This window comes from Typha angustifolia, chromosome 14, assembly GCF_048772165.1.
Source record: "Typha angustifolia cultivar Huaian chromosome 14, ASM4877216v1, whole genome shotgun sequence".
Classification (NCBI taxonomy): Eukaryota; Viridiplantae; Streptophyta; class Magnoliopsida; order Poales; family Typhaceae; genus Typha; species Typha angustifolia.
The window spans coordinates 9209073-9232517 of NC_133252.1; the positions used below are offsets into that span (position 1 = coordinate 9209073).

The window sequence follows — 23445 nt, forward strand, 5'->3', positions numbered from 1 at the left end:
AATGAGCTACTATGTACTTACCTAGTTAAGTAGAATGGTGCAATATTCTGAGATGAAAGTATGTCGAGTTTTCTCTTTGTTTTTATGTTTATGTTTTTGTTTTTGTTTTTGTTTTCTGAGAATGAATGGGACATACCCAGTTATAATTTATTTAGAAAAAGGAGAATGTAAATACTATACTAATATATATATATAGATATTCATTTGTATCAGCTGGTTTACAAGTTTCATAACTGCAGTTCTTTTTATATCCATTTGTATTTTCGTATTAAAATTTCCCTTACCTACTACTACCAAGTAGGTAACCTGATGGAGTTCGGCTCTTCAGGTGTTGCGTCTTCATGGAACGATCTGCTGTCCCTATCAGAAATTATTATTGATCTATTAGAGTTTTTACATTAGTTACAAAAGTCAAAGCTCTTTCTTTCTTTCTTTTTCCTGAAAAACAAGAAGACGATATATTACTTAAGGTTCCTCGGTACACATAGCCAAAATAGGCCGTAAGGAGGGAGGAACCAACCCTCCTAGGTGCAATTGAGAGCCATATTTCTATTATAATTTACAAGCCAGTCAACTGACTGATTAAGTTTTACGGGAGATATGATTGAGAGATAAGAAAAAAAAAAGATAAAAAAAAATATAGATAATTATCAATGCTAGCAGTTGTAGCTTAAGGGACCTGATGTCAACCCTTCAAAATGTTCGCTAGCAAAAGAGAACCACTTTTGATGATGAGGTGGGGGATCTTTCCAATGAATAAGGAGAAGGCCGGCCTATCGATAACCTCACGGAGATTGATTGCTTCAGCAGCCAAGAAGGATCGATAGAAACCATGTCGACAGCCTACACAAATCGGGGAACCTATTGGGGTGCGCAAGATGAAGCCCAACCCACTAGGTTGGTATTGAGCTTAAGGAAGCCGAGCGAAGGGGGCTCCCACAATGTGGCCAGCCACGTCATGCCCAAAATTCTATTATTATTATTATTATTATTATTATTATTATTATTAGGATGGGTTATTATAGGTTGTCTCTCTAGCCGAAGGGAACCTCATAATATACCCTTGAGGATCTTATTATACCCTCTGTCTATTAAAATTTAATTTAAATCAGTCTTAAACTAATGGGAGATATATGTAAATAATAAAAAATAATCAAAAAATAAATAAAATGTAACTAAATTTTTATCAAGTTAATTATAAAAGATATCAATATCCTTATTTTGATATTTATATACATTACTCTCAGTTAATGATATATATGTCTTTTATTTAATAAAATATTAAGATAATATAATTATAAAAAAAAATATGCAAGATTATATATCTAAACAAAATTACCTATTGAACTGATAATATCTTTCATTCCTATTATACCCTTCAAAATTTTAATCGTTAGATATTTATCAAATTAATTAATAAAAAATTAACTTTATTGTACGGAAGAAACCCTCGTTCATGTGTTCATGTTACATCTCAACTGGTTTCCAAAGGTGATGAGGCATTTTGTTAGTGGGGAAATGGCCATCCACCATTTGTTCTTCGTTAATTGTACTAAACATTTAAAAACATTAACCAAGGCTGTCACATCTCTAACCACAGCCTGGAATTGAATAATTTTCAGGTAAAAGTCAACTTGCAAGTTTCATTAAAAGAAGACCGCCGAATAAATAATAGAGTTTGTATATTATATAAGTAAATTAAATGTCGTACCATTATGTGCTAGATTAAAATATACAAGTTATACTTTCATGGGACCCTGGTATTAAGCCAAATTGTCTCATAACTCAGTCTGAAAAGCCCCACTCTTTGATATTAAAACAAATTGGTGGCTATCGCATCCTCCAGATCTCCGGATCAACAACACATATCATAGATACAATCTGAGTATCAGATTACTCTCGGGTGGCCATAATCAACTGTAATCACACAACAAAAATTAATAGTAAATACTGCTAATCCATTTACTTTGATCCCTATAAAAGGGTACCCATATGAGGAGCCAGATTGCTTTGATGTCCAAAGAGTAAGTTCCACTGATTTGGCCGCAAAGGTATAATAAGAAAATTGTTTATCATAATAAGACCTCATAAAGTTAATTATGATACCTTTGAGGATCTTACCCATTAAATTTTCATCATAATATACCCTTGAGGATCTAATGGGTAAGATACTCAAGGGTATAATAAAAAAATTAAAAAGTTAAGGCACACGTAATTTAATCTTCTTAACTAATATACTCTTTTTTTTACAAAATATGGTTTTGGAACCGGTACCGAGTATAAAAACTAGCTATTATAGCCGTTAAAATAAGATTATAATTTTTAAAGATACATTGAAGTATTTACCGCACATGAATATGTATCCTTTAAACAGATGGATCCATGCACATACTTTTCTATGTATATATATATTGCAAACTTTTAGCACAATGTTCTGCGAATGTGCATCAAAACTATAGAGAAAGAGATTAAAGAGAAGATGAGACAATAGAGATATTAACTGGGATCAACTCACCTTCAACATTTGTGTCAGGAACTGGAGACAAAGTTGAATGGCTTCATGAGCTCCAGAGAAACGGAGTAATATAACAGTCTCATCTTCATCACCCTCTTAACTTTGATCAAGATTTATTTGCCGTAAATGAGAAACAAAAGTACTGTAGTTGGTTGACATAAAGGAAAATATAATCAAACTTATAGTTTGTTATCTACCCGTCAATCGATAACCTCTGATTGGTCCGAATTTTTAAGAACTATAATTGGAGTTTATATATATATATATATATATATATATATATATAACTGGTGTGATTGGAAAGGAATAACGTGGGCAAACGAATAATAAATTGTTCTTCTTTGCTTGTTTACTGAGGTGGAGATTGACTTGGTGGACTGATAAAAGGGGTATTCTTTTCTTTTCTTCTTACATAATTGCAGCCAAGACTTTTTAAACATTATAGTTGTCATTAAAATCTATATAGTTTAACTTTGAATAAATACTCATAGACGTGTAGATGACTAAAAATACTCAACTCTTTATTCTTTCTCCTATCTACATCGATTCTTAATTATTTTTAAGATCTACAATCTACTATAGCTATTTATAAAGAGATTCATACTCGTTTACAAACCCGACCACCCGCACAACTAAGATGGAGAAAACTCAAAACTCTAATAGGTTTTTATGTTCCTCCTCAACTATAGCTACATCGATCGTTCAGGTTTTCTACTTCCATACCCCTCTTTAATATCTAAACTCATGTATGTTGACAGTCAGTCCCTGATACCAAGTTGAGAGGCTCTTAATAACCTATTAAGGGGGCTAATGAGTCATTAAAGATAGCATAGACTGTTATCATATATGTTTGAATTCATCATGTGTTTGTGGAGAATTTTCATATCTGGAACAACTCTATTGTTTGCCATAGTTATATATCTAAACCCAGCTTTAACAGACCGGTTTTGAGAGATGGATGATAAAATCTCAATTACACCATGGCTATATATATTCGTTTTCGTGCTAAATAACCTACTGGAATAGAGGTTATAGAAGAAGAACTCATCTTTTAAAGAGATGAACCCATGCACATAATTTTCCAAGCTTTGGAAGTTATATATAATATATGATATGCTGAACAAAAACAAAAAAGATACTGGTAATGCTGAAATTTCTGAAGGAGAAGAAAAGAAACGATGAGACGATGGAGGAAAGAATAAGATCTAATCTTCGAACTCAGAGGATCATGCAACCGGACGGCTGTTCATCGTATAACACGATAGGCATGTAGCCCGACGGCCGGCATGCGTTGCAGCACGGAGGCAGAATGCAGTCTTTCTTTTCTTCTTTCTTGTCGTCTTTCTTCTCTTCTTTCTTCTCTTCTTTCTTTTCTTCTTTCTTCTCTTCTTTCTTCTCCTCTTTCTCCGGACCGACGCTTATTATCTCGACCATCTTTTTCACTTTCTTCAGCTCCTTCACGATCACCACCACGTCGACGTCTCCGATCACCGTCAGCGTGCTCTTCTCGACATCCAAGGCTAACGATTTGATCCCTAACAAAGGCCAACAAGTTAACATGTTCGTTCGTAGAGGAGAAAAGGAGATTGATAGAAGAAGAGAATTAATAGTCCACGAACCACAAATCTTGCCGGTCGTCTTCATAATTATGGTCTTGCATTTGTCGCATGTGATGCAAACTTTCAACACGATCTTCTGCAAATGTGCATCAAAACCATTAAAAGAGAGAGAGAGAGAGAGAGAGAGAGAGAGAGAGAGAGAGATCAAAGAGAGGGTGAGAGATTGGAGATAGTAACTAGTATAGATATACAAATTGAGAAGGAGCACCTCACCTTCGACATCGTGAAAGGAACTGGAAACAAAGTCTATGGGTTTAGCTCCAGCGAAACTGAGTATATAAAAAGACTTGGGTAAGATTTATTTGCTGTAAATGATAAATAAAAGTCGGACTTGGTTTACAGAAACAAAATTATAATAAGAATTAATCGCTTGCTATCTGCCTGTCAGTCAATAATTCCTTTTCTAATGATCTCGAAGGTGATCGATCACCTCTCATTGGTCTGAATTTAATGAAGGGCTATGATTGGAGTGCTCGGAAAGGAATAACGTGGGCAACTGACGAATAAAATATTCCTTCTTGGCTTGTTTATAGAAGTGGACGTTGACTTGGTGAGCTTCTATATATATATATATTTATATTTATAATTGCCGTTGAAATTTTTCACAGTATCATAATCTCTTTTAGAATTGCCATGATAGTTGGACGTGGAATTATTAGAGTTAACAAGTAGCTATAAATAACTAAATTATCATCTTTCATGAACAATTATAAAGAATGTAATGATAATAAGATTGTAGACGTTGAAGTAAACCTGATATAGATAGATCAAACTTATTGACTTAAAAGTATGCACTTTGGTTCCTATCACTAAAAATATTCCATCTGATTAGCTTATAGATGAACCTAAGTCGTACTCAGGGTTTTGGGTGCACTTGGTTGGAACCCTTTTGTTTTCACTTGCCTTAGATCTTATTGGGACCTTTTGTAGCCAAGCATGTCTAAATCAATGAAAATCTCTTGTAATAAAAGAGTTAGATTAAAGGGGTCTGTGAAACCTATGTATTAAACCGGGTGAAGGTGTGATCAAGCTGAGCTCTATTTAACCTTGGTTTGAAATTAGTTTTTAAGCCTAAGCTAAACTATTTAATTGATTAGATTCAATTAAACTTATTCTGAGCCTATTTAGAACCGCTTGATACCTAATTTAAACATGAACTAAACTCATGTCAAGCCTGAATTGAATATTACACCTTGAAAGAAAGAAAATGTCAAATTAAATATATATAATTCATGCCTTATCGAGCTAAGCTTGATCGACTTGAAATTAAAGCTAATCTAATTATTAAACGAGTTATATTTGAGTTGTATAAAATCGTGTAACCCAAATGGTTGCCACCTCCCCTAAGTGCAAGAATGATACATATATTATACTCCACTATAATATATATATATGCTGCTATTATTCTCTCTCTCTCTCTAATAATATAAGGCAACAACCAGAGGCTTATCTAGTTGGCAATTTGTATCTAGATGGAGATGACGTCTGCGCCCAAACGTGTTCATCAGTTTAGGAGATGATGCAATTCCCATGATATGTTTGAAGCTACTCCCCTTTTATTTTTAAACTCTTAATATTCCCCTCCAATATTCTCCAACTAAATAATTATAATTTGTAGGGTATTTTAGAAATTACATCATATATTTTGATTATTTTATGATTCACACATCTTATTTGATAATTTTGTAACCCGACCCCTCATTTTTCTCTATAATTTTTGTTTAATACCTTGACGTTATTTTGACTAACTAATATCGACCAAATTATTAAATATCATCACCACTCTTTTTTCTTCTCTATTGCCTTTCTCTGAAGAAGGCATAAATAATTTAGGTATTTATAAATTATTTGATATATTATAATAGAATATTTCTTTGCAGGTACTGTTTAAATTAACAAAGTATGTTAAATAAGAATTAATAAAAAAAAGAGTCGGGTTATAAAAACTTGAAAGACGGAATATGAATCATAAAATATATAAAATATAGAGAATGCTTTATAAAATTTCCTAATTTAAAAATATTCTTAAATAGATGAGCGGAATATATATATATTGGGGCATAAGAAATAAACTAGTATACTATGTGATAATTAAACTAAATGTGATACAAAATTAAAACGATAATTTAATAGATTATTAAATGATACTTCATAAATGGATGAAAAGTGGTGGGAAAAAAAAAGGAAAGAGAGAGAGATATTAAAATAATAATTAAGTAAAATGATGTCAATCAAATTGACTCGTTCATTAATAAATGAGCTGCAAATTTAAGCATTCTTGATTCAAATGGATGAGCTGAGATTGAATGAAAAACACCATTTAGCTAGTGAATGAGCCGAGAAGCTTATTTAACACTACACTTGATCGATGAACAGATCGAGTTTGAGTCAGGTTTTTAAGCTTGGACTGGGCCAACCCTCTCTATGTGCCATATCGCTAACTATGATTTCGGGTTTGCATTTGTTTAGGCTGGGTCTTCATTGGGGCTTAGGTTGTGCTGAAGTTATGATATATATCATTAGTCTGATTACCTAACAGTTTAAGACTTTGAATTAACCGGTTGTCTAATATAGTATCAAAGTCTCATTTTATATAGATACGGAGTTCAAACCTCGTTTAACATCATTTATTCTCTTATTTTCTATTATCTATTCTTTTGTGTTGGTGGATCGCATGCTCTAATAATTTTTTTTTATATGTCTATTTGCGAGTTAGAGTTAAAATTTGGGTTGGAACTATGACAGGGATGAAACAAAGAGATCGAATAAATGTTATAAAAGATGAGATCTATTATACGCTATCAATTATAAAATATAAAAAATTAATTATGGAAAGACTATCAAACATAAAACTTTTTATACGGAAAAACTCCAAAAGGGATAAAAAGATCAAATCTAAATCAAAATCAATTATTAAACCTGTAGCAGTCATTAAGAATCTTACAAATCACCAACCGATTTCATAACTCAATTTATACCAATCTTGTTTGCTAATACCTAGCGATATACTACTTTTTGTGATAAGTTTTTCAAAACTCAGTTACTCTCAAGGCATAGCTCTTCTAGATCTAATATAGACATGTTGAAATAAGAATAATTTAGTATGTTCATCTAAATTAAAGAAGTAATATCTAATGGCCTCTAAAAGATAAGTATCTCTTAAAATAAGATAAATATTTTTTTTAAAGATTCTCTACTGAGTCTCTTAGAGATAAGATAAATAAATATTAATATAAATCTAAGTCAAATCAGCATTAGGTTTTCTATTGAAACGCTCGAAACTCTAGTACAATAGACTTTAAACCTTCATTATATCATCCACTTTAATACAAATACCTATATATATAGAAACATATTTGAATTTAAGTATACTAATTCAGTCTACAATATTGTACATATAATGTCTAAATATATAATTATCTAGAATCAAACTATACTAATCTCTATAATAATTATACTTAACAAAGGTAAATATATTATATGTATTTCACTCTACATAGTATACATTATTCACAAATTAATTAATTATGAAGAAAAAAAATCTGATTTGAATTACCTTCAACCATTAAATAACTAACTAATAGAAAAGGGAAATAAAATAAAATAATAAACCTCCTACTGCTACAATGCTGGGCTCGGCCCAGCATCGGTCCAAATCAGACTGTCTCGGGCTTGGGCAGGGCGGCTTACTTTATTTAAATATCCCTACGCCCTACGAATAGGGGTGAAAACGGGTCGGATTAACTTTGACCCGACCCACTATCCGATCTGATTCGGATCAGATTTGGATAAAAAATTTCTATTCGATTTAGACACGGATTCGGATATGGATAGAATTTTTGAAAAAAATTCGGATACGGATTCAGATATGGGTCAGATATATTTTTTTAGATTCGGATACGGATATCGGATATCCGTTTACCCGCATATTTTTTTAAATGATTTACAGTTTTTAGTTTGCTTATTTAAATAGTAAACATTAATATTGTTACTAATAATATGTTATATATTATTTATAGAGATTAATTTCTCTAATTTTATATATTTGATATATAAAAAAATTATTTGTTGTAAAACTCTTAATAATTTTATGTTAATTAAATATACATAAAATATTATAATTATTTAAGTTCAATCAATATCAGTTTAAGATTTGATTATTTATCTGAAAATTATCTATATCCGTTTAGTTAGGATATGATTTTAAATTTTGCTATCAGTCTAATATCCATATTCGAATCCGTATCGGAACATAAATATGGATACAGATCCGATCCGTATCCGATCAGTTTTCACCCCTATCTATGAAATGGTCATAACGGGTCGGACAAAAGAAACAGCCATCCGCAGCCGTTATTTTTCTCCCAATCCTCCTCCAGTCTCCTACTCCTCAAGCGGACAGGAGAGTAGCAAAACCCTAATAAAAACCTCTCCTTCACCGCCGATTGATACACGAGTTTGAGAGACGGATCCCGATGGGTCGTAAGAAGAAGTTTATTGACAAGAAGAACTCCGCCACCTTCCATCTCCTCGCTCGCGACTCCTCCTCCTTCTCCTCATCCACCGCCGCCGCCGCCGACCGCGTCTTCGTCAGGGTGGACAACAACCCCTTCCCCGTCCACCCCGGTCTCCTCGACGAGTTGCATGGAAACCACGGCGACGACGCTGACGCGGAAGGATCCTCTATCTTTGCCGACGCGCCGGGGGATGCCGAGGACGCCGCTCCGGTGCCGTGGTCATCTGCCACCGCCGCCGCCGCCGTCCCTTCCCGTGGAGGGCTTCCCGAGAACGTGAGGAGGGATATTCTGGAGCTAGGGCTCCCAGACGACGGATACAACTACCTCGTCCATCTGCGGGAGATCAATGGTGCCGGTGGTGGTTCCGCCTACTTCGACAACCCTAGAGCTAAGCTCGATCGTGTTCCTCTCGATGTTAAGGTGCTTTCAGTTACTACGATCGAGTAATATAATTTCTTCCTTGATCTGTTGTTTTACTTACGTTTTGGTTGCATGTACGTAGGCGTATGATGCTTCTAGAGTGCGAATTAGTGGCGATGCTTGTGAGGACGAGGAATCGAATAGGGATTCCTTATATGCTGTTGCTTCAAAGACGGCCGCTGTCAAGGTTCAGAGAGCGGTGGATCCGGATGTGGCTAAGCTTCTTGATGATGATGATCTCTCACGGTTTGGTTCTGATGTGGAGGATTTAGAGGAGGATTTTGTCATTAAAGCTAATTGTCCTGAAGAAGAGGAAGATGAGGTGGAAGAGGAAGAAGAGGAGGAGAACAGAGAATTGTTTAGAAGTGACAGGAGATATGATGCCCAAAAAGAAGAAGTTTTTGAGAGAGGTAATGGGGACAGTGAATTAGAAGATGGTGCAAAGCAAAGAGTTAGAAGACTTCTGGATGAGCAATTTGATATGGTGAGCCTCTTTTGTTTGCCTCTGAAAATGTAAGTTAAACCTAACTAAGGAAAGTTAACAAAGATGATGACTGTAAAATATCAACCATCTCGATGTGGCAGGAGAAGTTCAACTGTTCTTGCATCCATATACAGTTTTGTATTTGCAATAATCGCATCTTCTAGGTAGTATCTTAGCATGAGTAAATCTTATTACAGAACCATATACAACATTGTTAACTATCACGAGCATGCTACTGCCATTTTTTTTGGGACACGATATTTTGTCATATATTAGTATATTCCTGAGTTGTTTCCTTTTTTAATCATATATTTGGTTCTTACAGTTCAGATTTCAGGGAGTTGCAGACTAGAGAGAACTTTTTTGACTTCATTTGTCATGGCCATGAAGAATTTAAAAGTGTTCCTTCTTTTCATGGACTGAAAATTGTGTAGCCCCTATTTGATTAGTTGACAGGTTACTCGTAGAGCAATAATTATAAGGCAATCAAAGTTCATATGGTTAAGAGTTTAGTCGACTTGATCAAAATTGACTTGAAATTAATTTGGAGTTTAGGAGTTCTGTGTGAAGCTTATTTTGCCTTAACAGGCCATTTGTATTGAGATGGATTTAAGTAAAGCATGGTTCAAGCTTGATTAGTCAAGCACTTAACTAAAATTGGCTTCAATTGAGTTTATTTCAAACTTGATTTTATTGAGTTTAAATTTATCAAAATTGAATTAAATCCTGCATAAGTATTGGTGCATAATTGATTAATTTGTATTGATACTGAATTCAAATTTTACTGTATCTTAAATGTATACATAATTTTATAAATTTATCGAACCACAGTTGATTGAGCCAAAGTGTGTCTAAGTTCATTTTGGAATCAATTTTGAGGTTTAGAAGATTGATTAAAGCTCGGCACATCTTAATTTGAGTCAAGCTTAGTCATACCTACTCAACCCTCCTTAATTATCATGCTTTAAAAGATCATAGGTATTTCCTGATATGAATTGAATATCTATCATGACTCAGTGGGACCTTTTGGCATTTGTATCTTACTGACTTTCTGATGCCTATATCTTTGCTAATGACTTGATGCAAGTATTTATGTAGTATAGCAAATCAATTATTATTTTCCTTTTCATAATCTGGAATCCAGTATGAGGATATGTACTATCAGATTTCCATAAAAAAAAACTTCAGCTTATAGTGCCAGTCCTACTGTCTTATTAAAAATTTCAGATAGTTTATCTTTTTGAAATTATTATCTTCTGTTATGTTGTCATAAACATGTCATCTTCTCCTTGATCTTCTACCTTGATGGTTTTGATGCATTACTTTCCTACTGGTCCATTGCTGTCTCCTTCACTTATATTATTTTTCTGTCGTTTCAGCTTACATTGCGAGAATATGATAATGACAGTGATAACGATGTTGCTGGTTATATTGAAGAAGAACATGAATCACTTGCCAATAAGCTTAAAGATGCACTTAAAGAGTATGTCACTGAAGATTTCGAACTTGATGACAAGTACAGAGTTCCAGCGGACTTTAAGCATGGACAACAAGAGTCAGGCGAAGTTGCAGAGCTTGATGCATCTGCTGATGTGATTCGTAGATGTGCAGAATATGCTGAGAAGTACTTAAATGAAAGTGAGGACGATAAAGAGGTTGTACTTGTTGACGAAAGTAGCGATGAATCTGAAGTATGGGACTGTGAGACTATCGTTTCTACTTTTTCAAACCTTGACAATCACCCTGAGAAAATACAAGCTCCAGGAAATCCTAAAAAACGATTCCCAAAAGTTTTCTCTAGAGACTCAACTGTAAAACATGATATGATTACTCTGCGAGGGAAGGAGATGCTGCCAGTGGATTATCTACCCCAGAAGAAAAAACATACTGAGAGTGCAAAGAAAGGAAATACTTTAGTCACTTCCAGCAGTGAGAAGCCAAAGAGAAGAGTGCACACAGGAGAGTCAAAGGAGGAAAAGAAAGAACGGAAGGTCACTTCTCAGATTTGATTTGGAGTCAATTAGTTCTTTAATTTTATTTTATCACTTATCACAACTTAAGATGCAAAAAAGAAATGGAATTGAAGTAGTTTGACTTAATGACTGTAATCATCTGTTGCCCTTTGTCTGGAGGATGTGAACGGAAACGAAAGACCTGCTAAGATACATGGTAGATGTCTAATCTTGTTTAGCTGAGTGTACTCTTAGGCTTGTCTAGAATTATGCCACAAATGAAAAAACAATCACTTAAGATCATCTGAAGCAATCATTATTTGATAAGCATTAAGGGCATCACAGATTGACTTTAAGTTCAAAATTTTAATGTCCATGATCTGACTTGACCTTGTATTCTTCTGTCTCATGGATGGCTAATTGTTAAATAATATCAGTTTGCTGATAGTTGTAAATATCAGATCTGACTTCTCAGTGCGGGTATATCTGTTCAGCATTCATATCGACCAGTGTACAGCTATTCTCTTTTTCCTCCCAAATGGGACTGGATATTTGGGGAAGATTTATTGGCTGTGATGATTGTTAGTGGATCTTAGTTTGTATATCTATCATATTTCTTCATTTGGCCGCACTTTAATTCAAGTTTTCTTCATATATTCACCGATAACTTGCTGGTACTTCTTCTTTGATCTAGTTTTCATACTGTAACTGTTGCATTCACAGGCTGCCGTAAAAGAAGAGAGGAGAGAAGCACGAAGGACGAAGAAGGAACTGAAAGGTTTGTACAAGTGTGAAGCTCAGAAGGCTCAGAAGGTTATTGCTGTTGCAGGACCATCTTCAATCCACCTTATGTAAGTCCTGACTGCTGATTTTTTTTTTTTCTATTTGCAATCTTTTGAAATCAAGATGGACCGAGTTCTTTTCTCTTCTTTTCTGACTTTTGAGTGGGATTCTGGGGTTTGTATCTTGGCGATGGTATCTGTTTGTATGGTGGTTGGTAGCCTTGATGATGAGGAACATAATTTCCTCTCTTGTTTTCGTCTTTGAGATCTGTCAACTGTGTTTAAAGAACCAAAATCCTCGTGGATTTATCCTTGTATGGAACATCATGGATAACCAGCTTTATATCTAACTTGTTCTGCCAATCAATTCTTTCACCATAAGTACGGAGAATGCTATGCCCATTTTATCTCTCTGTACCAATCCTTTTGCCTTTTTTTTTAATCATAATTTATGAACTTCAACAAACTTACATGCAGCTTTTTCTCGCATTCTCTTCAATTATTATTAGTCATGTTTTAAGTGTGAAACTGAACTTCTCTACTATCATAAGACTATTGAAAGCATTAACTTTTAAGGCGAACTTTGGTGAAATTGATTGTTTTGCTAATTTGAGTTGATTAATAGTTAAGAAACAAGCAAAAATAAAAGTTTAGTGCTTTAGTTTGCTCTTTTATTCTTTATTATCACTGGAGGTTGTTAGTCCAGAAGTTTGATGACACTGGTATGTAAATTGGCTTTTCAGTCAATGCTGCATAAAGATTGCATCAGAATTATTATTTAAAATATTCTTTTATATAATAATGGGCTTTAAGTATTTTGAGTATGCTATTTGTGTAGTTCAATGGTTGGCAAATTTTTTGGATAGCTAAGTTATTAAAGTTGTCTGGGAACTTAAATTCTGTATAATTTTCACATGTATGTTATCCATTATTGTGTGTATGACATTGGATATTCCTATGTGATATGGTTGATTTTGGTCCTAGTAGGTTTGAGTTAATTTGTTCAAGACTGGCACTTAAGTTTGGAACTTTGGAAATTTTGTTGGGTTTCAGGACCTGAGCAACAACTTCTATGCCTAGAGTGATATACCCGTCATGATAATATCATAATAATTCCAAATGGGGGTCAAACAATTAGTATTTATTAATATAAGTGTGCAAATATTATGTTTTGATATTAGTTGCCTAAGGTCATTCTTGTGGCCATTATGTTACTTTTTTTCAAATAGGCTGGTATATTCAAGGAAAGCTTCTTCATATGGTTATTTTCCAAGGAATGAGTAGAGAAATATGTCTAATATAACTTCAACAGACGAATTAATAATGAGTCAAGTAGAGATGTTCAGATTGAAAGTATTTTGAATTGATTTGAGTAGGTTATCTAGTGTTTTTTGGTGTGAACTATTCAAGTTGTAAAGAGGACTGCAAGGCTAGAAGAGTTTGGATGGTCATGCAGTATAGTCACTTGGAGGAATTCTGTTGTACTATTAAATTAGGAGGCAAAATAGACCTGATGCTGATCCCCAGTGACATGATGAAAACTGCTAGCTCTTTGTTTATGCATTATTTTAGGTTTGTTGAGTGTTAGTACGTAAGCAGTCATCTGTTCTCTTGGTGCACGAGAGCCATCTCACAAGGAATTATTTCCTTTGCTTTTTCTTTCTTGTTTTATGATTTGACTGATTTAACATGAATGCTACGATAAACCTTGTTAGCTAGTGAATTCAAGTGGTCTTCATCACTTATGACACCCAATAGATAGCAGGCTATATGGCTGCTGCCTTGATCCCAAGGTAGGCATATTAACATTTAAATTTGCTTGTCACCTTCCATCAGTGAAGGGTTGAATAAGTAGGCAACAAATGATCTTCTAGTATAAATAGTGAAAATTGTATAGATCATATGACCAGTGTAAAGTGAAATCTTAATATGATGGATTAGAAGTTTGGAAGATTGGAAACTAACTTGTGCTCAAGCTGAAGTCTTTAGAAAGCATTATTTTTGCAAATACCACAGAAGGTGACAGAAGCTTCAAAGGCCTCTTGTTGGCAGTTACGTTGGATACCGTGGCCCTTTCTAGACAAAAGTTTTAGGACATAGTATATGTAAAATGTACAAGTTCGTTCATATCTCCATACAGTTGCATATTAGATGCAGTCAGTCAGTTGTTATTGCTTTCCTTTTTTCTGCTAAAATGCATTATTGATTTGAGACGCTAACGAAGGAGCTGATAAAGATGTTCCAAATAACAGGTAGCTTGCAGGATGGCCGATGAAGCTGAAACTCATCTCTGGGATTATGTTAAAGCTCAGAAAGTAAGTTATACATCGACTGGATGTTGCAGCTTCAGTCACTCTTCCAGATCTCCCTTGTTTGTCAATGAGAATCCCCGTGGGGAAAGCAGACTATTTTGTAAGATAGCTTTCTTGGAGCACAATATCTATCATACACAGGCACTATCGTTAGTAGTTTCATACTTGGGAGCAGAAGTGAAGACGCCAGAACTGACAAATTGTTGCCCTTTTCTTTTCCTTCATAAGGCCAACCTTCGATACTCCGATGTACCATGCAGTTTTGACAAATGAATACTATGCGTCCTTGTTTTTATGTAACCTTGATTATATTTCTAAGATTACCTCCAGAGCTTTTGTTCCTTTATTAATATCCCGACTTGTATCTAGTTCTCGATCCTGTGGTCCATCCTGTTGGAATATGAGTGGTGTTAAAATAATGCAATGCTGGGTTGGATTCTACGACTGGATAATTCGCCCGTCTTGCTCATCTACTCGAAAAGCTTGCAAGTTAATTCTCAGTAGGTGAGGCGTCTGACAAGTTGTCTCTCCCTCGTCTTCCGGCTTAAATGCCACATTGAATTTGAGTCATTGAGACCTGGTCAGCCCACGAGGTGATCATTTTGGGACGCAGTTGTCGCTTTTTCAAACTATGTGGCATTTAGATGACTGTGTTGTATTGCCTAGTTATTTATTGCATTTCTGCTATAATTTGGGATACGAAGACTAATAATCTTACAACATATCCTTATTTCAGATTTAACCCTGACTATATATAGGATTCCAAATCAACTAGTAAATCTAGCAATGCTCTTGTATATGGTTTAATTAATAGTACATCAACACAGTTGGCTTTTGATCATGACAGAGTTGGCTTTTGATTATGCTCAAGTTGTCATAGAAAAATAATATACGAACTTTGCTACTTCCAGACATGCAAAGGAAGACTAAATCAAGGGCGAGATAGTTTTGGGCCAAGATAATAAAAAATACTCATAATAATAATGATTGAAAGGTGGTTGCATGAAGATCCATGTGATAATAATATGGATATATGTATGCATACATAATCTCCAATCCTACCAAGTGCGGATCTGAGGAGTAAAAATCAACATTATCCAACCCTACCACCCCTTTCTGTCTTAAATACATTTGTATTCCACGATCATCTCTTTGACTCCAACACTTCCAATTATGGAACTTGGGAGGAGAAGACCAAAAGAAGTGGAGATTTCTTCCAATTTGAGAGCCTGCATCATGGATATGCAATCAGTTGACCAACAGCCAGGATTCTACTATATTGGAAGATCGATTGGTATTTAGCCATAATAAATTGATCCATAAATCATGATCAGTTGACTAACAGCCAGGATTACTTTTTTTGTTGTTGTTGTTGCTCCAATCAACTTCAACGAACTCCTTAATCATGTTTCACTGACTAATGGAATATAAGGAGCATATCCTCTTTCCTCACAACGAAAATCAGCTGGAAAAATAAAAATCTTATCCCCTCAAGCATCCTAATAAATTAATACAAGCCTAAAGAGTTAATAAAAGTAGTGGGAAAGGTCAACTGGTATCTAAAATAGATGGTCTACCTGTCCAATAGTTATCCCAAACTAGCGGACCTAATGATATATATATACATACATAAATACTTCTTCATTAACCAAACTCTTAAAAGTTAATTTGTATTAGTGAATGAATATATGCAGATGCAAGTCAAGTTAATCTGATTCGACTGTGAAAAATAATATATATTCGACAGTTAATTGACCCAAAAGTTTTAACTTTTAGATAATGAATTAATATACTTCTAAGATGTCTATTTACGTGCAATACCTACATACAGCAAGTGGATATATGAAAAATACCCTTGGCATACCTTTAAGAATGGGGAAAAAAAATTGAATCCTTATACTTTTTAGTATATTTATAGGCTCCCAGATCTCGCAATAATACATCTACCACTCTACAGACTTTGTTCCTTATCCAAATGATATCAAGTTGCCACGATGAAGACAAAATATAAGGACAAAATTAATAACACCCTTATTAAAGAATATATACAAGTGGAGATTATATAAACATATCGACGTTCCAACTATTCGTGGTCAAATCCCTCAGCAATCAGCACACAACCTCACATTATCTTTCTCCCTTTTTTATTATATATACTAACCCCCTTCTGCGATATTTAATGCATCCCGGCAACTCCATATATATCCTTCTTCTCCCCTTCTTAACTCTAAGACATCTCCCTATCAAGGAACACACCATGGCTAAGTTTTCTTGCCTCCTCTTCCTGTTCTCCCCTCTCCTCTTTCTCCTCGCCGCTCCCTCCCTCGCCGCCGATCCCGACATGCTCCAAGATGTCTGCGTCGCCGACCTCAACGGTAGTAAGTTAACAATGACACTCTTGCTTCCTCTAGCTACTCTACAGCTCCTACTACTTATATATAGAAGCAGTACAAGAAGATGGTTTTTCTTTGTCTTTTAATCTTTTTTAATGTATACCCTTCTAAAATCTCTCATTTATGTATGCTCTCCTGAAGTTGTGAACACTTGGTTTTTGATATTCTTTAATATCTTTATTTTTTACATGGATGCCTCTCAATTTCTCAAACCTAATTAACCATTCAATATAAAAAACTTCTGTTCTTATTTACATATATTCTTGACAATTAAGGGTACATATATCTTTTCATATATTAAATTACTAATATTGTAACCTTTAGTTGTATAAAAGTAATCTAAAGAGTATTCATGCACCTATTAACTCAAATCCATAGTGTACCCTTTTTTGATAGCTTATTGAGCATTATGGTGAACTAATTATCTAACAATTAGTTAATCAAACACAGGCCCGAAGGTGAATGGATTCCCCTGCAAGGCGAATTTCATGGAGGACGACTTCTTCTTCAAGGGCCTGTCCATGCCCGGCAACACCAACAACCTCATGGGCTCGGTGGTGACCGGCGCCAACGTCGAGAAGATCCCGGGGCTGAACACGTTGGGCGTGTCCATGTCCCGCATCGACTACGCCCCCGGCGGCCTCAACCCGCCCCACACCCACCCCCGCGCCACCGAGATTGTCTTCGTCCTCGAAGGCTGCCTCGACGTTGGGTTCATCACCGGGGCCAATAAGCTCGTCATGAAGACTATCAACAAAGGCGAGGTCTTCGTCTTCCCTCGCGGCCTCGTCCACTTCCAGAAGAACAATGGCTATGGCCCCGCCGCCGTCATCGCGGCCTTTAATAGCCAGCTTCCGGGCACGCAGTCCATTGCGGCGACTCTCTTCACCTCGACGCCGGCGGTGCCGAACGGCGTGCTGACAAAGGCGTTCCAGGTCAGCGACGACGTGGTGGAGAAGATCAAGGCTAAATTGGCGCCGAAGAAGAGCTAGATGCATGCATAAGGATTGGATTTGCATGCATGAATGTCTAGGTTAGTTGTGTGCGTGTTATGATTTGGTGATGGTCGATCATTGTGTTGTTTTGACTTGAACAATAATAACAGGAGTGCGCATAGCAGCACGCCATTAGTTTGTTTCTTGATTGATATTTTATTTGTCAATAAAACGTCTCTATGATTTGCTTTGCTGCAGTCTTCTTCTAACAGTGATTGGGCAAATCTAATTACTGCAAAAATGTGCAGGATCGAAATCCTAACTGTACATAATGGTTTCATTTGGATACCATAAAAAAAAGGAAATAATTATACATTGCTAATTAATTTGTAATGGATTCTAATGTATGTGTTTCATGGATTGGACTACTTCCGCCGAGATGGCTACTGAAAGAAAAAGAAAAAGAAGAACTAGAACGGAACTGAACAAATTAATAAGTAAACATCACTTGTCTTTTGATTGAGTAGAATTTGTAGGCTAAGTCGAGTGGGCCATATATGATCAAATTATGTTCATCAAATCATAGCTGGCATATCCTATGACCCTATAATAGATAGCTCTTTTCTCCTCTCCTTTGAGGGTCTTCCTTGTCGCCGTCGCCGGTGGCTTGGTTCCACCCCACCTTTATCCTTCGACCACGCCCATCTCTCCTATCATCTCTCTTCTTTCTTCCTCCAAGCTGAGCCGATGCCGATGCACCATTAGTGCCGCCACCTCCCCTCCATCTCTCCTCTGCTGGGCGTGGGCAGTGATAGATCTCTCCCTCCTCACTCTTTGCTTCATAACCCGGTCACCTAGTCTTGCCTGACTCGTACCCCGTGCCAGAGTGGATCAGAAAGAGTACGTCGGGTGTGGGTCTGGGGAGCCCTCTCTCCGACTTGTTGCTTGTCTTGCCGAGGAAGTCGATCGACGGTTGTTTGTGATATTGCCAATGGGTTAGTGTCAGGCTGTGGTGCGGTGGTTTGGGTACCAAGCTTCAATGAATTAATGAAACTACAGCCAAATAAAAACTGGCATATTCTGGAAGTCATGCTAAAACTATTCAACACATTTATTGCATGCAGAAATTAATTAACGTATCAATAATTTTCCATTAAGGGACACTTATCAATGCAGTAGGTTCATAGCATCTGATTGTGTAAATAATATTCCTTCGTCCCGCACATCTTGGATCCACTAAGCTTTTATTTAAAAAAGAAGAAGAAGAAGAAGAAGAAATGTATTAAAATTTAGCCACCATGATTACAAAATACTTGGAGATATAAAGCTGTCAGAAAATCACCATGTCACATACACCATGATTAACAAACCAGTTGACAAGCAGATTAGCTTTCCTGAAAATATAATTAATTTGATAATTTTAAAAATTATGAGTTAGAGTACTAATATAATCAATAATCGAGTCCACGTTCAAGACGCCCTCATGGCCTTGTTGACCATATTGACTAATAAAAGATAATACGACTGGACCCACACATTAATGATATCTTTATTTCATAGAGGAGAAGAGCTTCATTTATCATCACAACAAAAAAAATCGAACTATAATAACTGCAGCATATCCTTGAAATAAAAAAGAAGCCCCATTTATGTAGGACTACAAAGCTCGCTCCACAAAATAGGGTCTCCAGTCTTGGATTTGCAGGAAGAGCTACCAAACACTGTTCCCTATATCAAAAATAATATCAAGTTGGTATATGACAACATGGCCAAGCAATCTATATCCTAAGCAAATAAATAGAAAAAGAAAGGTCTAACAACACACCACAAAAGAAAGAATAGAAGCAGGGATTAATTTGTCATAAATTAGTTCCAAAACACCTCTTCATAACTCCTACTAGTCAATTAATCCATCTCTTCTTTATCACTGCATATCACCATCAATTACAAAATAAAATAAATGAGACAATTCCTCCAAGTCATTTCTTACTTAATTAGCAAGGCCTTTTTCATGCCTTCATTCTCACATTAAACTTTCCTCCACTCCAATCCACAAATCTCTACCCCACCCTTGTTATATATACTATCCACTCTCCTCCTATTATTTGCATCCCACTCTCCTCTCTATCATCCAAGGAAAAGTCAAAGGCTTATAACCACAACCATAAATACAATTAAAAGCCAACCAGAAGCAGCAGCAGGTGGAGGAAGCCAATCTCAGGCCATCAAGCACCATGGCCAAGTCTTCTTCTTTCCTCCTTTTCCTCCTCCTCCTCCTCCTCTCTCTCGCCGTCGCTCCGTCCATCGCCGCCGATCCTGACATGCTCCAAGACATCTGCGTCGCTGATCTTTCCTCCGGTAAGTGAAAGACTGATGCTCTCAAAACATACTAGATCTTTGATTCTCCTTCTTTTAACAAACTAATGAAGTATACTACTATGCATTTGACAACAGGTACAAAGTTGAACGGATTTGCTTGCAAGGCAAATGTGACAGAGGATGACTTCTTCTTCAAGGGCCTGGCGATGCCCGGCGCCACCAACAATACCTTGGGCTCGTTGGTGACCGGCGCCAACGTCGAGAAGATCCCGGGGCTGAACACCCTGGGCGTGTCCATGTCTCGCATCGACTACGCCCCCGGCGGCCTCAACCCGCCCCACACCCACCCCCGCGCCACCGAGATCGTCTTCGTCCTCGAAGGCTCCCTGGACGTCGGGTTCATCACCGGGGCCAATAAGCTCGTCATGAAGACTATAACAAAAGGCGAGGTCTTCGTCTTCCCTCGCGGCCTCGTCCACTTCCAGAAGAACAATGGCTATGGCCCCGCCGCCGTCATCGCGGCGTTCAACAGCCAATTACCGGGCACGCAGTCCATCGCGGTCACCCTGTTCGGTTCGACCCCGCCGGTGCCGAACGTCGTGCTCACCAAGGCGTTCCAGATAGGCACCAAGGAGGTAGAAAAAATCAAGTCCCGCCTCGCGCCGAAGAAGACCTGAGATCAGGATGCATTGAGCTCAAGAAAAGAAATCCAAGGACTGGTTGCTTTCTTCATTTCGTTTGTAACTCATTTCCTGCTGTTGTTCGCACTACTATGGACTCTTGATCCAATCATTTGCTAATAATAGTATTTCTATGCCTCAATTACCATAACGTAAATTCCTAAGCTGGTATGAAAAGCTACAGAAGATGAAAGACTAGAAGGTGGTTAATGAGCATCGAGAATATAATAAATAAATCTTTGCTGCAATTTAAGATCTAACTATAATTCTTATCAGCCAGTACAATCAAATTAAGAATGATATAGATGGTAGATAACAGGATTTTTCGATTCACCATACTGCAATACTAAGAGTTAGAAAATAAAAATGTACTATTAAAGTTTGAACTCGTGATCTTCAGAAGAAAAAAAATATATAGCTCTAATACTATGTTAGATAATCAATTAACCTACAAGCTTTAAGTTGTTACATGACATATCAACAATATATAACATCTCTTCAACAAAACAAACACAAAGTAAATTTGTCAATCATAGGATTCAGCAACCTGAATCAGCATTAGATCTGTTAATCTTCTGAAAGCAAACCAAAACCAAGAAGCAGTAGATCTTAACAATAAAACACGTTCATGCTTATGCTAACTAATTGGAGAAGTGCCTTGATCTGCTATCTTGTTCTGCTCCAAATCTTAGAAACACAAACTCTAACCAATTCTCGATTATTGTGTTCCGCCACCACCGTTCAATCAGTTAAGTATACCCACTTGACGGCAATAACCAGTAAAGGTTTAGCATAATCCAAAAAAATATGGAAGAGGTGACTAGCAGGAGATTACCAAACATATTGACTAGATAGCAATAGATAATTTGCCCAACATTATGGAAGAGAGAACCATCAGCTACAGAGGAAATGAACAAATCCAGGAAGATGTACTTTTGTAAGAAGATCCATCGTATCCCTCTAGAGGTATTATTTGTCTCCCAAAAACTTCTGACGATGTCATTGCATGGAGAATTGACGAAGAGAAGCTGGCCGGCAGATAGCAACAGCCTCCTACAAAACCTTCAAGAGCTCTATTTTAGACTCTTCCAAGTTGGAAGAAGATCCAATGCCAATACTGGAGAGGCTTAAACATCTCGTGGTGCTTTCATTTGATGGGCAAGCGTATAATGGGAAGAACATGTCCTGCTCTTCGGGAGGGTTCCCTCAGCTGCAGTACCTGACATTGTCTAATCTCCTCTTTCTTGAGGAATGGAAGATAGAGGAAGGAGCGATTCCCAAACTCAACTTCTTGGGACTAAGCGACTGTGAACATTTGGAGATGGTTCCTGAGGAGGGATTGCAACACCTCAAGCTCCTTCAAAAACTACACTTGACTCGCATGAAGAGCCAATCCATGTACAGAATCAAGGAACTTAAGGAGAAAGGATGCAAGGTGCTCATCCAAGAATAAGATTAGATCCACTAAAACAGGTCAGATTATATATGATACGTATATTCATACATTTTCATATGCATACATTGAGAGAGTTAGACTATATGATTTATGCTAAAATTTGAGATAAAAGATAACCCACATTTCAAGTGAAAAGTGGAAAATATATCTCCCTCTTAAGATTACAGCTTTACAATCCCGAGTCACTATCAATGGCTCTAAAGGTGTTAGATATTTTATAAATGTTTAAATGTAAAGTTTGAAGTTCAATTAGTATATTATAGAGATGGTGATTAGGATAGTAAACTTTATGTTAGAACTTTAGAAGGAAAAAAGAAGTAATACATATTCATCTCTTGGTTGTGCTTTCGTATTGTAAAAAAAGCCAAATCCCGAAGTATTGAGAGAGAATATGCTTTTAATTTTTCTCTTCCTTGGTGTTGGGTTTTCAAAATCTTAAAAATGCACTCAATGGTTGAAATATATAAATTTATTCATCAGATTTGGTGCATCCTGCTTAAACTTTTCTTAGTTTCTTCTTGGTTCTCTGCAACTTACAAGAACGTCTTGTTTCTGCCTTCTACTGTAAAGATTTTATTTCTTTTACTATTTATTTGTAAATTGCCATTATATCTTTTACGTATATATATATATATTTTATTTTTCTTTCCACCAGTACTACGTGATACTGCTAAGTCTCGTGGAGAATTATATATTTGGAACTCTAAGATGTTGCAATAGACAATCCTGGCCTTAAGATTACTTTACTAGTACCAGACAAAGTGGTACAAACAAAATCCATAAAGGGGAATGAGTTATTGCGTTTGAGTGCTTTGAAATCCAAATGCTTTCAATGTTAAGTACAACTCTCATGCTGTTCGTCTCATCGTTCATAATTTTTTTTTGAAGAAAATGACTACATAACTATTGCCATGTTTTTGCAGGAGACGATGAGGTATATAGCTCAAATATTTGCCTTATATCTGGTGGACACTGATGCAGTTAATATGTCTTTCAGGATTTTATTATCATTTAGCAAGACTGATTATTTATTTGTATGTCTGTTGGATCTATTGCATGTA

The 23445-nt window shown here is 36.2% G+C and overlaps 4 protein-coding genes across 5 annotated transcripts; 3 read left to right on the top strand and 1 right to left on the bottom strand.

The window, feature by feature from the left end:
• Nucleotides 1–3478: 3478 nt before the first annotated feature.
• LOC140776504 (heavy metal-associated isoprenylated plant protein 2-like) lies at nucleotides 3479–4410 on the bottom strand. Its single transcript, XM_073120233.1, has 3 exons — nucleotides 4348–4410; nucleotides 4135–4210; nucleotides 3479–4050 (listed from the first exon to the last, which is right to left on the bottom strand). Exons 1-3 carry the CDS (start codon nucleotides 4354–4356, stop codon nucleotides 3734–3736), a joined length of 402 nt encoding a protein of 133 aa, XP_072976334.1. The 5' UTR covers nucleotides 4357–4410; the 3' UTR covers nucleotides 3479–3733.
• Nucleotides 4411–8484: 4074 nt separating this feature from the next.
• On the top strand, nucleotides 8485–15042 carry LOC140776043 (uncharacterized). Its single transcript, XM_073119590.1, has 5 exons — nucleotides 8485–9071; nucleotides 9154–9555; nucleotides 10935–11546; nucleotides 12231–12358; nucleotides 14542–15042. Exons 1-5 carry the CDS (start codon nucleotides 8610–8612, stop codon nucleotides 14543–14545), a joined length of 1608 nt encoding a protein of 535 aa, XP_072975691.1. The 5' UTR covers nucleotides 8485–8609; the 3' UTR covers nucleotides 14546–15042.
• Nucleotides 15043–16785: 1743 nt separating this feature from the next.
• LOC140776059 (germin-like protein 5-1) lies at nucleotides 16786–18186 on the top strand. 2 transcript variants are annotated; one of them, XM_073119617.1, is made up of 2 exons: nucleotides 16786–16976; nucleotides 17445–18186. In XM_073119617.1, the coding sequence occupies exons 1-2, from the start codon at nucleotides 16859–16861 to the stop codon at nucleotides 17984–17986; spliced, it is 660 nt and encodes a 219-aa protein (XP_072975718.1). In that variant the 5' UTR covers nucleotides 16786–16858; the 3' UTR covers nucleotides 17987–18186. The 2 variants fall into 2 exon arrangements, with proteins under 2 accessions (XP_072975718.1, XP_072975717.1); XM_073119616.1 differs by having other exon boundaries at nucleotides 16788–16979.
• A 1844-nt stretch (nucleotides 18187–20030) lies between these two features.
• On the top strand, nucleotides 20031–21070 carry LOC140776052 (germin-like protein 5-1). Its single transcript, XM_073119606.1, has 2 exons — nucleotides 20031–20287; nucleotides 20384–21070. The coding sequence occupies exons 1-2, from the start codon at nucleotides 20164–20166 to the stop codon at nucleotides 20923–20925; spliced, it is 666 nt and encodes a 221-aa protein (XP_072975707.1). The 5' UTR covers nucleotides 20031–20163; the 3' UTR covers nucleotides 20926–21070.
• Nucleotides 21071–23445: the final 2375 nt, after the last annotated feature.

Excerpts from the sequence above, each read along its gene's own strand:
- LOC140776052 (XM_073119606.1), top strand. The coding sequence starts at position 20,164 with ATGGCCAAGTCTTCTTCTTTCCTCCTTTTCCTCCTCCTCCTCCTCCTC. Across the intron at positions 20,288-20,383 it reads CGTCGCTGATCTTTCCTCCG|GTACAAAGTTGAACGGATTT; the intron begins GTAAGTGAAAGA and ends ATTTGACAACAG.
- LOC140776504 (XM_073120233.1), bottom strand. Across the intron at positions 4,051-4,134 it reads GACGACCGGCAAGATTTGTG|GGATCAAATCGTTAGCCTTG; the intron begins GTTCGTGGACTA and ends GGCCTTTGTTAG.
- LOC140776043 (XM_073119590.1), top strand. The coding sequence starts at position 8,610 with ATGGGTCGTAAGAAGAAGTTTATTGACAAGAAGAACTCCGCCACCTTC. Across the intron at positions 9,556-10,934 it reads TGGATGAGCAATTTGATATG|CTTACATTGCGAGAATATGA; the intron begins GTGAGCCTCTTT and ends CTGTCGTTTCAG. Across the intron at positions 11,547-12,230 it reads AGGAAAAGAAAGAACGGAAG|GCTGCCGTAAAAGAAGAGAG; the intron begins GTCACTTCTCAG and ends TTGCATTCACAG.
- LOC140776059 (XM_073119616.1), top strand. The coding sequence starts at position 16,859 with ATGGCTAAGTTTTCTTGCCTCCTCTTCCTGTTCTCCCCTCTCCTCTTT. Across the intron at positions 16,980-17,444 it reads CGTCGCCGACCTCAACGGTA|GCCCGAAGGTGAATGGATTC; the intron begins GTAAGTTAACAA and ends AATCAAACACAG.